This window comes from Leuciscus leuciscus (assembly GCF_965113295.1).
Source record: "Leuciscus leuciscus genome assembly, chromosome: 14".
NCBI classification, from domain to species: Eukaryota; Metazoa; Chordata; class Actinopteri; order Cypriniformes; family Leuciscidae; genus Leuciscus; species Leuciscus leuciscus.
The window spans coordinates 21,522,422-21,534,486 of record NC_138738.1 but is presented as its reverse complement, the minus strand read 5'-3'; the positions used below and the strand labels follow the sequence as shown (position 1 = coordinate 21,534,486).

General features: G+C 37.6%; 1 protein-coding gene and 1 long non-coding RNA gene across 3 annotated transcripts in view; one reads left to right on the top strand and one right to left on the bottom strand.

Moving 5' to 3' along the window:
- usp43a (ubiquitin specific peptidase 43a) overlaps positions 1–9,898 on the bottom strand; it is a 99,059-nt gene extending 89,161 nt beyond the window's left edge. The window contains exon 1 of one of the 2 annotated variants that reach the window (XM_082136714.1): positions 8,876–9,898. In XM_082136714.1, coding sequence (XP_081992840.1) covers positions 8,876–9,466 — 591 coding nt within the window. In that variant the 5' untranslated portion in view covers positions 9,467–9,898. The remainder of the gene's footprint in view (positions 1–8,875) is intronic. The other variant, XM_082136713.1, reaches the window with a different exon arrangement.
- Positions 1–12,065, top strand: part of LOC309474532 — a 117,015-nt gene that overhangs the window by 37,684 nt on the left and 67,266 nt on the right. The window lies entirely within an intron of this gene.

Here is a 12,065-nt window from a genome sequence, read left to right as displayed (position 1 = left end):
ATTGAAATTTAAGTCAAACCCAAGCACTCCTTGACAAGTTCAAGAGAGAAGTAATGCTGCCCTATTAATAAACGAGTCATTCTTATAAATCCTTTCAGTAAAGTTATAACTTGTCTGAATGATTCATTCTCAAATTGGACTGTTTTTGGTTCTCAAATCCAACACAGTGACTTAAAGGGATAGGTCACCCAAAAATGTAAATGGTCATTATTTACTCTCCCTCATGTCGTTCCAAACCTGTATGCATTTCTTTCTTCTACGGAGCACAAAAGATGATATTTTGAAAAATCTTGGTAGCTAAACCGTTTTGATTACCATTGACTTGACCATTAGAAAAAATTCTACACTGTCAGAAATAGGGGTACAGTAGGAGTCCATTTCTGTCCCCCAAGGTACAATCTACACTAGCGTACCCCATAGGGCTTATTATTGGACCTCAAGGTACATATATGTACCTTTTTGAGGGTCAAAAAGTATTAAAAGGTACATATATGTACCGTTTCTTTTAAAGGTTAAGGTACAATATTGTACCCTTGAGGGTACAGCCCCAGTGACAAGCCATCGTACCCCTAAAGGTACAGATATGTACTTTATTGTGTGTAAATATCTTCTTTTATTTCCCTAAAGAAAGTCATACAAGTTTGCAATGACATGAGGGTGAGTGAATAATGATATAATTTTCTTTTTTGGGGTGTTCTGAAAGTGCATTCACACTGACTCTTCCATACTCAATGTTACTGTATTTGTCACAACATCTCACCTGAAGCACAGATACCCTTTATCAATTCAAATCATGTCTGCATGAGTAAACTGGGTCCAAAGTTCCAAGATGTCCTTGTACTACAGCTTTATGACATTTACACCTATGAATATTTGTCTATCAGGACTGCAGGCTGTAAACTGATACTTCTAACGAACAGAAATGCGAACAACAACAGGAACTTTCAGACTGTATTTTATTTGACATGTATATAGGCCTACAGCAACAGCAGGTTAACAGGTGTTCTAGTATGAGATATTTAGGAAATTAAATCAACAGAGTTCAATCGAACCCATCTCTGAACAGATTTAAACTGACTGGGTTTGACTTTCTTCCTCCCAGCTAGTCGCAAACAAGCCATTGATCAACTATCAACCCTTTCATACTGTAGCAAACTGTTTGAACTTCATATAAGTCACTAAACATAATAGCACAGAGACTTTGAAACCCTGTAAATAGTAAAACATTTCATTTTTGTTCTTTCAACCTCTTCTTACAATATAAAGCTCCAATGGGCAAACAATACTATTTGTGTGTGAATTAGTTAGACATACATTGCCAAGCTCCCTTCACTTCCGAGAACAAACCTTTCCTTTCTCTTACACAAGAATGAAAACAAGTCTAGCAGGTTACCACGACCTGTCTTGGTTCCATTGCCAATTCAAAGCAACATGATGAATTACATAACCTCAGCTTCAGCGCTGCTAGCAGAGTTTCCCTCCTATTCTTAAGCTTTCCAGACAGACGCGCTGGAATGTTCCTTTACCACATTCATCTTTTCATTTTAGAATCAACTAGTTTTCCATTTCAGATCTGGGGTGTCAAAGACGTGGCCAGTTGGCCGAATATGGCTCATTGAGGAATCTAATCTGACCTGTGGGATATTTTGAGAAAAAAACAAAACATATGTGTCCATATCATAGCTCAGTATGAAATATTTAACATTCAATTTTAACTTTATGCTAAATGTTATATGCTAGCAACTCTGCTAAAAAAAGTAAGTAAAAGTAACTAAGGCAGGACAGACTGACTCTTTATTTTTAATTTGTCATCTTAAAGTGTTGGAAACATCATTTTAATTACACACATCATGCATATCCTGGAGGCACCAATTTCATTTTTCCACTTTACAAATTTGTCACTCACAGCAAGAAGGCGGACAGGTCACATACAAATTTGACTGTTTATTAAAAAGCAGTTCAACTTTGAGTGTGATTAGTACTACCTAATTACTAATTTAGTATGTAGGCACAGTATGCAATCTAAAAGCCTCTGGTGAAAGAAATTAGTAAACGAACTCAGCTTACATTTGTTTTACCCCAATATTGATCAATAAATCAGTATAAAGAAGATACTGGACCATGGCATTCTAATGTACTTTTTTTTATTTTTTTATTTCCATGATTGATTTAGATCAGGGATGTCCAATCCTGCTCTTGGAGGGCCACTGTCCTGCAGTGTTTAACTCCAAGCTCAACTGAATACACCTGAACAGCTAATAAAGGTCTTACTATGCCAGAAATGGTCTTATAATTGGGAGATAACCTTTAGCCAAAAAAGCTAACGCTCCAGCTTTGGCGGTACGCAGGGAAAGAGACAAGAGGCTGTTTTTTTTTTTTTATGAATATCAATGGAGAGGAGGCTTCACTACACCGAATTAATTGCTTTTGTGAGGAAATAGCTTATCATTTAATGAATAGACAGCCTGTTTGCTTCAACATGTATTACACTAAACAATACTTTTGTTGGGAACTAAATGTAGATTTTGCTTTGATAAAAATGTTGTTTTATAACAGTTGGCAGAATAAGGAATGTCGCGACAGGTAAGACTCAATTCATGGCATTACCAGCAGCAAATGTGTAGTAGTATTTAAATGTGTAGTAGTATTTAATAATAGCCATTGTGTAATATTGAGCGATTATCTATATTGTCTAAAGAAAATAAACAATATCGATGTTTTATTTCTTTGCCAGTTATAATAAGACTTGAATGACTATGCACTATGGTGCTAATATGATGCATTTTAATGAATAAACATAAAATGAATCATTTAAATCATAAATATTGTATTATATTGTTATTTAATTAAATAAATGTATTTTATTAAAAATAAATACAATAATGATGTATACTCACCATGGCTTCCAGATTTCAACAAATGAATTAGACTTGAATTGTAATGATCTATGACTGCTGTGCCTAATAATAATAATAATAATAATACTTTTTAATGAATGAAGGTAAACAAAATATAAAAAAATCAAGGAATATATGTATTCTTTCTATGGATTCCAGATTTCAACAATTAAATTACAATTACATTTTTAATGACTAGTATCTCTGCTATGTATACAGATTCAAATCTAAACCTTAAATGTGTGGTTTTATGTGCACTGTAATCTGAATCTTACAAAGCAATTCACACTCTTTTCCCACTCAGTAAAGCACATTAGACAAACACTGCAGTCCTACTGTACGTTTACTAGCGATATAACACCAAATATAGAACATTACTCACAAGACGAACGCGCTACTCCACAAGAAACTGTGTGTAACTGTAACTGTCTGTCATAAAACTCTGAAAGCTGGCCACTGACGTCAGTGCCATTATATAATAATATATATTACAATAATATAATAAGATGAGGTACCTCACGTGATCCAAGTTAGCCGTTACGCTTTTTCCAATGGTAAGACCCACAGACCCTCTCATCTCCTTATAATAAGACAATCTCTGGGACTGAATCCGAAATCGCCCCCTAAACCACTATTTCCTACGTTAGTCCACTAATACAGTTCACTTGAAGAAGTGAATGAAAACGAGTGAGCGAATACGGACAGCCGTCGAGTGTAGCCTACATCAGCTGTACACTCATTATTGCGGTGCAATGTGGTATTGAATTAGTGCACTCGATAATGTCCACTATGGTTTCGGACACCACTGTCCCCTCAAATAATGTCCTATTTAAGGGTATAGGGGGTGATTTCAGATTCAGTCTGGTTCAGCTCCAAACCCAAATAAACACACCTGAACAGCTAATCAAGGTCTTACTATGCCAGAAATGGTCTTATTAATGGGAGATACGAGTGTCCGTGGCTCTAACATTGGAGAAAGCGTATTGCTAACTTGGATCACGTGTGCTTTGATAACCAATCACATTACAGCCTTGATGTCATTGCATTTTGTTCAGAGTTGTGCGACTGTTTGCGGATATCATAGAAATGGATGAGAAGTGCTGTAAACTGAATCACAGTTTCATTGTATGTGGTTTCTCTTATAAAACAGCATTTGCTTTTCAGTGAATAGATCAATCCAACACGTATATTTAAGAGCAAACATGTTGAAGATTAGCCGATGTCAATTCATTAAATGATAAGCTGTTTTCCCACAAAAGCACTTTATTCAGCATAGTAAAGCCTCTCCTCCATTGACATCTATTTAAAAAAAGGCCTCTGGTGTCCTTCCCTGCATCCCACAGCGTTAGCAGGCATTACACTTTTTTTTTTTTGCTAACCTTGCAGGCTTGCCTAGGCATACTAGAAACTTCCAGGCAAGTGTGTTGAGGCAAGTTGGAGCTAAACTCTGCAGGATAGTGGCCGTCCAGGACCGAGTTTGGACGACAAAACACTGGCATGAATATAGAACTCAGGCAGGAAGGAAGAAAAACAAAGAGAGATGCATACAAGTCTTAATGTCCAGTCTGTCTTGTTTCTCCATATGGAGGAGTCATTCATTTCTGCTGATGTCCAGGCTCTGTGTTATTCACTTTCCTCTGACCTTCCTTCTCACCCTCATCATTTATCTCCTCACCTCAGAGACTAAATATCCACTGTGGCCTCTACCATACGGCCTCTTTCATGTCTTTACTATTCAGTAACAAACCAAACCCTGTAAACAAGACGAGCACAAAACTGAATGGTTAAGTATTACTAATTAAACTATGAATTATCATATTTCATTTTGTTCCTATGGAAGTGCCATTCATTATGACAGAGAAACTAAATACATTCTATTTGTTATAACATACAGGACAGGGTGTTGTTGAGAAGTAAAGGGGAATGCATGGAAATGGGACAGATATCAGAAACATTTCATTTTAGGATGATATCTGAGCAGAACACAAGCTGTGCTTGAGTGTATCAGCTGTGTATCAGTATTGCACATTGCTGGGTAACCAAGACAACGCACAAACACACACACACACACTTTTCGATTTAGTTTTACAAATACACTGAAGGAATTATTATGGCCACTATAATAATACATTTATGAATAATACATGTAAACTATAAATCATACTAAAATGAATTTTAAACTCGCGGCCATAATGAGACAAATTTGAGAGGGTTTTGCTTAATGACTCTTTGAATTTGTGTGCACTGAAATATGCGTGTGTGGGGTTGGGGGTCTCGGACAGGGTTTAAATTAATCCAGGAGTAGGCCTTAATCTAGAATAGCTAATCGTGGTTTACAAAATGGCTTTCTGAAACACAGATTGAGTACAGATTACTAACACCTGGTTGAACAAAAACAAACAAGAATTCATTTCAAACCAACTGTGCTAATCTGAATTAGCATGACAGAGGTTGCCTATAAAACATGGAATGAACCAACAAAATCTTAAAATTGCATGGAACTGAGAAGCAAATCCAAGAAAAACAATGGCAGTAGAAAAACACTTTGGAAACGTTACTATTTTTAATGTTTTTGAAAGAAGTCTATTATGCTTATCAAGCCTGCATTTATTTGATCAAAAATACAGAAGAAAAAAACAGTAATATTGTGAAATATTACTACAATTTAAAATATTGATTTCCTATTTTAATACATTTAAAATATAATTTGTTCCTGTAATCAAAGGTGAATTTTCATCAGCCATTACCCCAGTCTTTAGTGTCACATGATCCAGTGTCACTTTTGACTGGTACCAGGGGCGATTCTAGGATTTTCATTTAGGGGGGCTCAGCCCCCAATGAGGGTATGGTTAAAAAAAAAAAAAAAAAAAATATATATATATATATATATATATATATATATATATATATATAAAAAGGTAACACTTTAGTTTAAGGTCTAATTCTCACTATTAACTATAGTTGCATATTAACATGCATATGGCATATCACTGAGGTCCCAAATGTGAGGCAGTTACATATGTGCATTTTAACATGTTTTGAAGGGCAAAAAATTGGATAACAATAGATTTAAAACCATGTCAGTGGGCAATAGATTATTTTTCTCTCCTCCTCTCCATTACTCTCTTTTTCTCTTTGTTTTTCTCTTGCCCTGGCTCTTCCCCTCCTAAAGCTGAGATTTGACTGATAAAGGCTTTTCATTTTTGTGTTAGAAGAAAGTAAACATAGGGTCTCAGACACGTTAATTTACTGAAGGCTACCAGGAAAGGTAGGTAACTAAGCTTTTAAATTCATTCACAATATGTACACATTCATTATTGATCTTATGCCTAAAACAGGGCCATAGGCAGGGCTTTATAATCACTGAGGTCCTCACTTTTCGGTTGTTAGGGGAGTAAAAAAATAATATGCATCTGATCTGTGCATTTCAAGACGTTTGAAGGCCAAAAAAAGGATAAGAAATAGCTTTAAAACCATGTTAGTGGGCAGTAGATTATTTGTCAATACCTGCCCTCTCCTCTTATCCATCACTTTCTTTTTCTCATCTTGCCCCATCTCTTCCCCTCCTAAAGCTGAGCTTTTTTAAATTTACTGAAGGCTACCAATTGTATTATATTAATTCTCAATATGTACACATTCATTATTAATCTTCTTGTGCCTAATATGAGGAAAACGGCTTAGTTGATGTTTCTTTTCCCTTCACAATGACAGTAAACTAATTATTATATACATGAAATTTAGTTCTGAGCTTCAAAAATTAGAAAGTCAAGAAAATAGCACAAAATAGAAAGACAACAGTTTTTATCTTGGCGAAAGGAGGTTGCGAAAAGTACTGAATAAAAGGGTTCCATTAATTGTGGACAGTGTATTAGAGAAAAAAAAAAACCTTTCACAATGACATTTCCCCCATTTTTAGTTATTTTGCTTCGATTAAAGGTTAGGTTTTTGTAAATTTTTTTGTTCATATTTGCCAATGGGGGCCAATTAATTCTGACCACAACTTTATATATCCAACTAATACATGTGTCTTCTTTGAAACACGTTAACCTGAAGTTAAAGGACAAGTTCGGTATTTTACACTTAAAGCCCTGTTTACAGATCGTATCTGATGAAATAGAACGGTTAAGATTAAAATTTGGACACATGCTCCTGTCCCGAGAATTTTAGGTTTATTTCGCTTTTGTGGACCTATTTTGCCAAACACGTCACACCCGTGATTCTTCCGTTGAGAGCTTGAATAATAGACACTCCAGCCCAGTTGGTGGCGATAATGCACCTTTGCCAATTGCAAGCAAACCACGGGCATTTCATTGAATACACAGAAGAAGCAGAAGAAGAAGCGGCGGAGTAATACCGTAAAGGTTCTGCGGTCTCACAGCACGTCCTATTAAGTCAATGGAGTTGGACAAAAACTACGATAAAACCTGTTGGAATGCATCTTTTTCAGCGATTTTTGATGGAACATATCAGTGAACACCCCTGACCACTCGGTGAGTTTCACGTCTTTGTAAACTAAAGTTTAATGTGTTTTTAGGACGGAATCTTCCAGTGCATATAGACAACCATTGTGGGGGTGAGGGGGTGAAGCGAAATAAACCTAAAATTCTCAGGACAGCAGCATGTGTCCAAATTGTAATCTTAACCGTTCTATTTCATCAGATACGATCTGTAAACAGGGCTTTAAGTGTAAAATACCGAACTTGTCCTTTAAACCTGACTAATTTAAGCCTCAATTTAGCCCTGGAGTAATTCTTCCTCCAGGAAATCATTAAACTCTGGACTAGATAGTCTAGGACTATTTAAAACCATGACAGAGAAGGCAGGGCTAGTTTAAAGGACCATTTTAGTCTATAACTAGCCTTCAGAAATACTTTTAGAGTAAAATTCCGGGACAGGCTGGCTTTTAAAAGAGTGCATTTTGATACACTTGATACTATAGGCTAATGAGGTCTATAGACAGAGCAGAAACTATCCTCATAAAGGGTAAACAGGGCAGATCTGAATGAATGTGAACACCAGGGGCAAAGTCTGAATGTGAACTAATGTGCGACTCTCTCTCTCTCTCTTTCTCTTTCTCTAGGAAAGCATTAAGTTACAAGATTCTAGATACTGTGCCTTCAAGGCATTTGTACATAACTAAATAGCTGTGAGCAATCTTGCTGAAAAGTGGACGACAGGATTCGTATCCTGTTTATCTGAATGTTTTAAATGCATAATGTTTAAAAGTGTTATTGCCAGTTAGTAGGTATAGTGTTATTGCCATTTTTTTCCTGCAAAAAGGAAAACAAAGTAAAAAGAAATGACTTTTCTGATCTAACAAAACTCCTTTTGACAATTAAAAACATTCTGCATACTTGCGAAACAAGTTGGTGGAATTGTTGACAGGTGATTCACCTGTCTCCTCCTACTCTAAGCCCCTCCCACTTCCACCACAGACACATGAAGGCATAGAGCAGACTTTTGAATTAGTGATGAGGAAGTCTACTTATTTATTTCCGTGAATCGGTTCTTCTGAACAGTTCGTTTTATAGAATCAATTTAGAACGATTCAGTGGTTCAGTCCTATCCTGACCTATAGCGTGGCATCTATGTATGCTCCAAAATGTTTTGAACAAACGAGTTGTTTATAAAGGTGTTCAGTGTCCCAGTTTACTTTGTAGCAACAATGATTGAGCTCATGAAAGTCAATTAGAATCTGCTACATTTTTTTTTTTTTTATTCCGAATGCGTTTGCTATCACTTGTTCTCGGTTCAATTCGAAGTCGGTGCTGTTAACCCCCATCAATACAAAATGTCTGCGATTTGGTTGACTCGGGGATGCAGTTCAAATTGTTCAGACAAACTCACCTGTTGATGATCTTCAGTATAAAGCAAAATAAACGATTCCACTCTACACTTAAAGAAAGGATCTCTCAAAGAAGTTGTCTACTACACTATGTTGTAGGGGCGTGCCATTGTGTAAGTTGGTCGAAACTCACCTTAAACTCCACCGACAGCTGAGGCGTGTAATCGAGCGTCCAGAGCGCCCTCACTAGCGACGCCAGCTTCTCCGTCACCTCCCCCCTGACCTCCTCGCTCTTCGTCACCCCGTTGATCCTCCGCTCATATAATTCACATTTATACTGCTCCAGACCCAGATACTCTGCCAGAAGTTCCGTGTTACTCAGGCACTGCACCACGGCGTTCATGAAACAGGTGTTTCCGTGATTCTTCAGACCCTGAACTCCCGGAGTTTTCTCGCCGTAGCACCAGGACAGTCTTTCCTTCACAGATCCATAAGATGATGCGGGCGCAACTGTCTTCCTCGTCGAGTTCTCTCTGTAATTCCCAGTGTTGTGGGCGCTCAGAGTGTCCCCAAACCCCCCATCATCATCCTCTCCCGCGTCCGGCTGGTCCGCGTCCCCCAAGTGTGCTAAAGTGCCCAAAGTTTTGACAATCCTGCTCATAAAATTTCCAAGCGATCTCAACGATTTCCTTCTGAACAGCTTCTGGGACTTGTGCGTTTTGTTCTTGCGCTTGGTTGATTTGGCTTTGATTGTTTGTTTCCTGGTTTCCCTCGGCGTATCCATGTTTAGTCTGTTGTTTCACCCAAACCGATCAGAAGTCAGTAAGAAAAACAAGTACACTACGGTGTGAAGACACGGCGTCCTGTGCGTCTCGAAATTCCTCATCACTAAACCATCACGACGATGAAAAACAGACTCCAAAAGCACCGGTGTCGGCGCCGAGGCTCATGATGACTAACGCGGTCCCGACATTCCCTATCGCTGATCTCAGCTGCGCTGGTTTCGCTTTATCCATGTCGCTTTCGCACCTGAAATGACACTGGGCTTAACTCCATTCAGCCACAACTCTTGTTCTTTACACCACACCTACATGCGTGCTTGTGTGTGGATGTCCATTACTGGCTGTTTTCTCCGCTCTCTTTTCTGGCTTCTGGCTGGAGTATGGGTCTGAATGGTGGATACACGGCTTTCTACCCTCCCACTATGAATCTTATTAGCCTGGTTTACTTTGAACATGTATTGGGAGAAGTGAACGTGACCAATGAATTGCCCGAAGACGGAAGTCCATCTACACCTGTATTTACCTGCTTCATCGCTGCTCAATATCCTCTCCAAACACAAACATTGCTGTATGTTTTCTGTATTTAAAGTCTCCCTTAAATCTGATCTTTGATCACCAAAATTACATATTTGAACGTTTTTCCATGCCTTAAGCTTGAATGTAACTCTACACCCTGCTTCATTTAGTATTTAAATTTCATTTAATATTCAACAATAATATTGATCTACCTGCATTGACACCATTATGAGAACTGAATTGAGCTGGACGATGACATTACATTTTTCTCCAGAGCTGCTAATATACAAATAAACTAAATTAATAACTTTTACAACAAAAATGAAACATCACTGAACTTACATAAGCTGGACTGTGAGGCTATTTTCTTCTGGGACTTTTTTGCATTACTTTCCTGTTATCTCTGTAAAGCTGCTTAGAAACAAGCTGTATTGTAAAAAAGCCCTATATAAATAAATGTGACTTAGTGGTAATATGCTAATTACCCCCGCCTCACTCACTCACACCAGCTCAGAGATCCACTCGGTCAACTTGAGAAAAACTGCACAATCTGTATCACTCTTTACAACGTCGGACACATAACGTTAATTCATATGATTAGCCTTTTGCTTGACAATGTTATCAAACAGCTAATAATGTGTTGCTTATGTCACACAAACCATGTTTCCGTTCGCCATCTTGGAGTCAGACCGCTGCCTCGTTATATGGCTAAATCTACCTGATTTTTCATTTGCTCATGTTAAAAACACTGCATAGACATATAAACAACATTAAAAACTTGATTTTCACACTTTAAATGTGGAGTTAATGTTCACATTCCGATTAAACCTTTCTTAAAGAGGTCATCGGATGCAAAATTCACTTTTATATTGTGTTTGCATATAAATGTGTCTTTGCAGTGTGTGGACACAACACACAACCACCATACAATGAATTTTTTTTTTAATCCTCAATAAGTGATTTAAAATAAGACATTCCAGCATCAAAATATTTCAAATCAACTAAAAATCTAAATGTTTCTTATTTTAATTCACCTCCTTATCAGCTTGCTTTTTTGAAGAAGACGACGAGGAATAAGAAGAACCAGGGATCCTACTGTCTTGAAAAAGACTAGGCCTATTTAAAGTGTAATTTCTAGATCATGTCATGTAAATGAATAAAATCATAAAACTCCATGGGCATTTTTATAATTAATATATGTTTTCTAGTTATATCAAGCTGTAAAATATTGTAGACAGTTGTAGTTGCAGCAAAAATAAATAAAAATGAAAAAGTTATTGGGCCTCCCAATATTGTTGTGAACAATGGGGGCAGGGCCGGCGCTCCGCACACGCACATCACGCACTGCGCGTAGGGCACCAAGTGCTTGGGGGGCACCAAAAAATCTGGGTCGTGAAAAATCATCACAATAGGGTACTAGTATAAATAACAAATAAAATATGTCTAAAGCATGTTAATATTGGGTTTAAGTGGTCGTTCATTGAGGCCTATTATATGTTGATCCGACGAAAATTATGTGTGTATTTAAGTGGTCCAGTGGTAGAATTTTTGCCAAGCGTGTCAGAGGTTCTGAGTTCTAATCCGCACTCATATAGTTTTTTTTTTTTTTTTTCTCATCAAAACCGATTATGTTTTTTAGTGGTTGTATATCAGGCAGGGACACTTTTTGTGCTTTTTGTTTTCTAATTGTACCGGAGCGAATAGAGAGTCTCTCCACAACGGATTGAAACGCGCGTCTGAGTGAAGGCTGTGCGCGAGCCAGAAACAAACATAGTATCCGCGCCACTGATCGCTCGGCAACGAGCACTTTGATCAGTTGATTTAAAAAAACAACACATTTCAGCGCTAGATCGACTCTTATTTAAAAAACGAATGAAATGAATGCTCTGCTGGTTAACTGGAGATGTTTTGTTTGTTTGTATTGGTACATTCGTGCCGCGAGATGTTTCAAAAGTGGTGGGGACATGTCCTACCCGCAAATTACGCCTATGCGTATGCATGTCCAGGGGCGTCGCTATAGTAGTGCAAAAGATCCGGGGCTTTAGCCCTGCATGGCTAAAATCTTTTTTTTTTTTTTTTTTTACT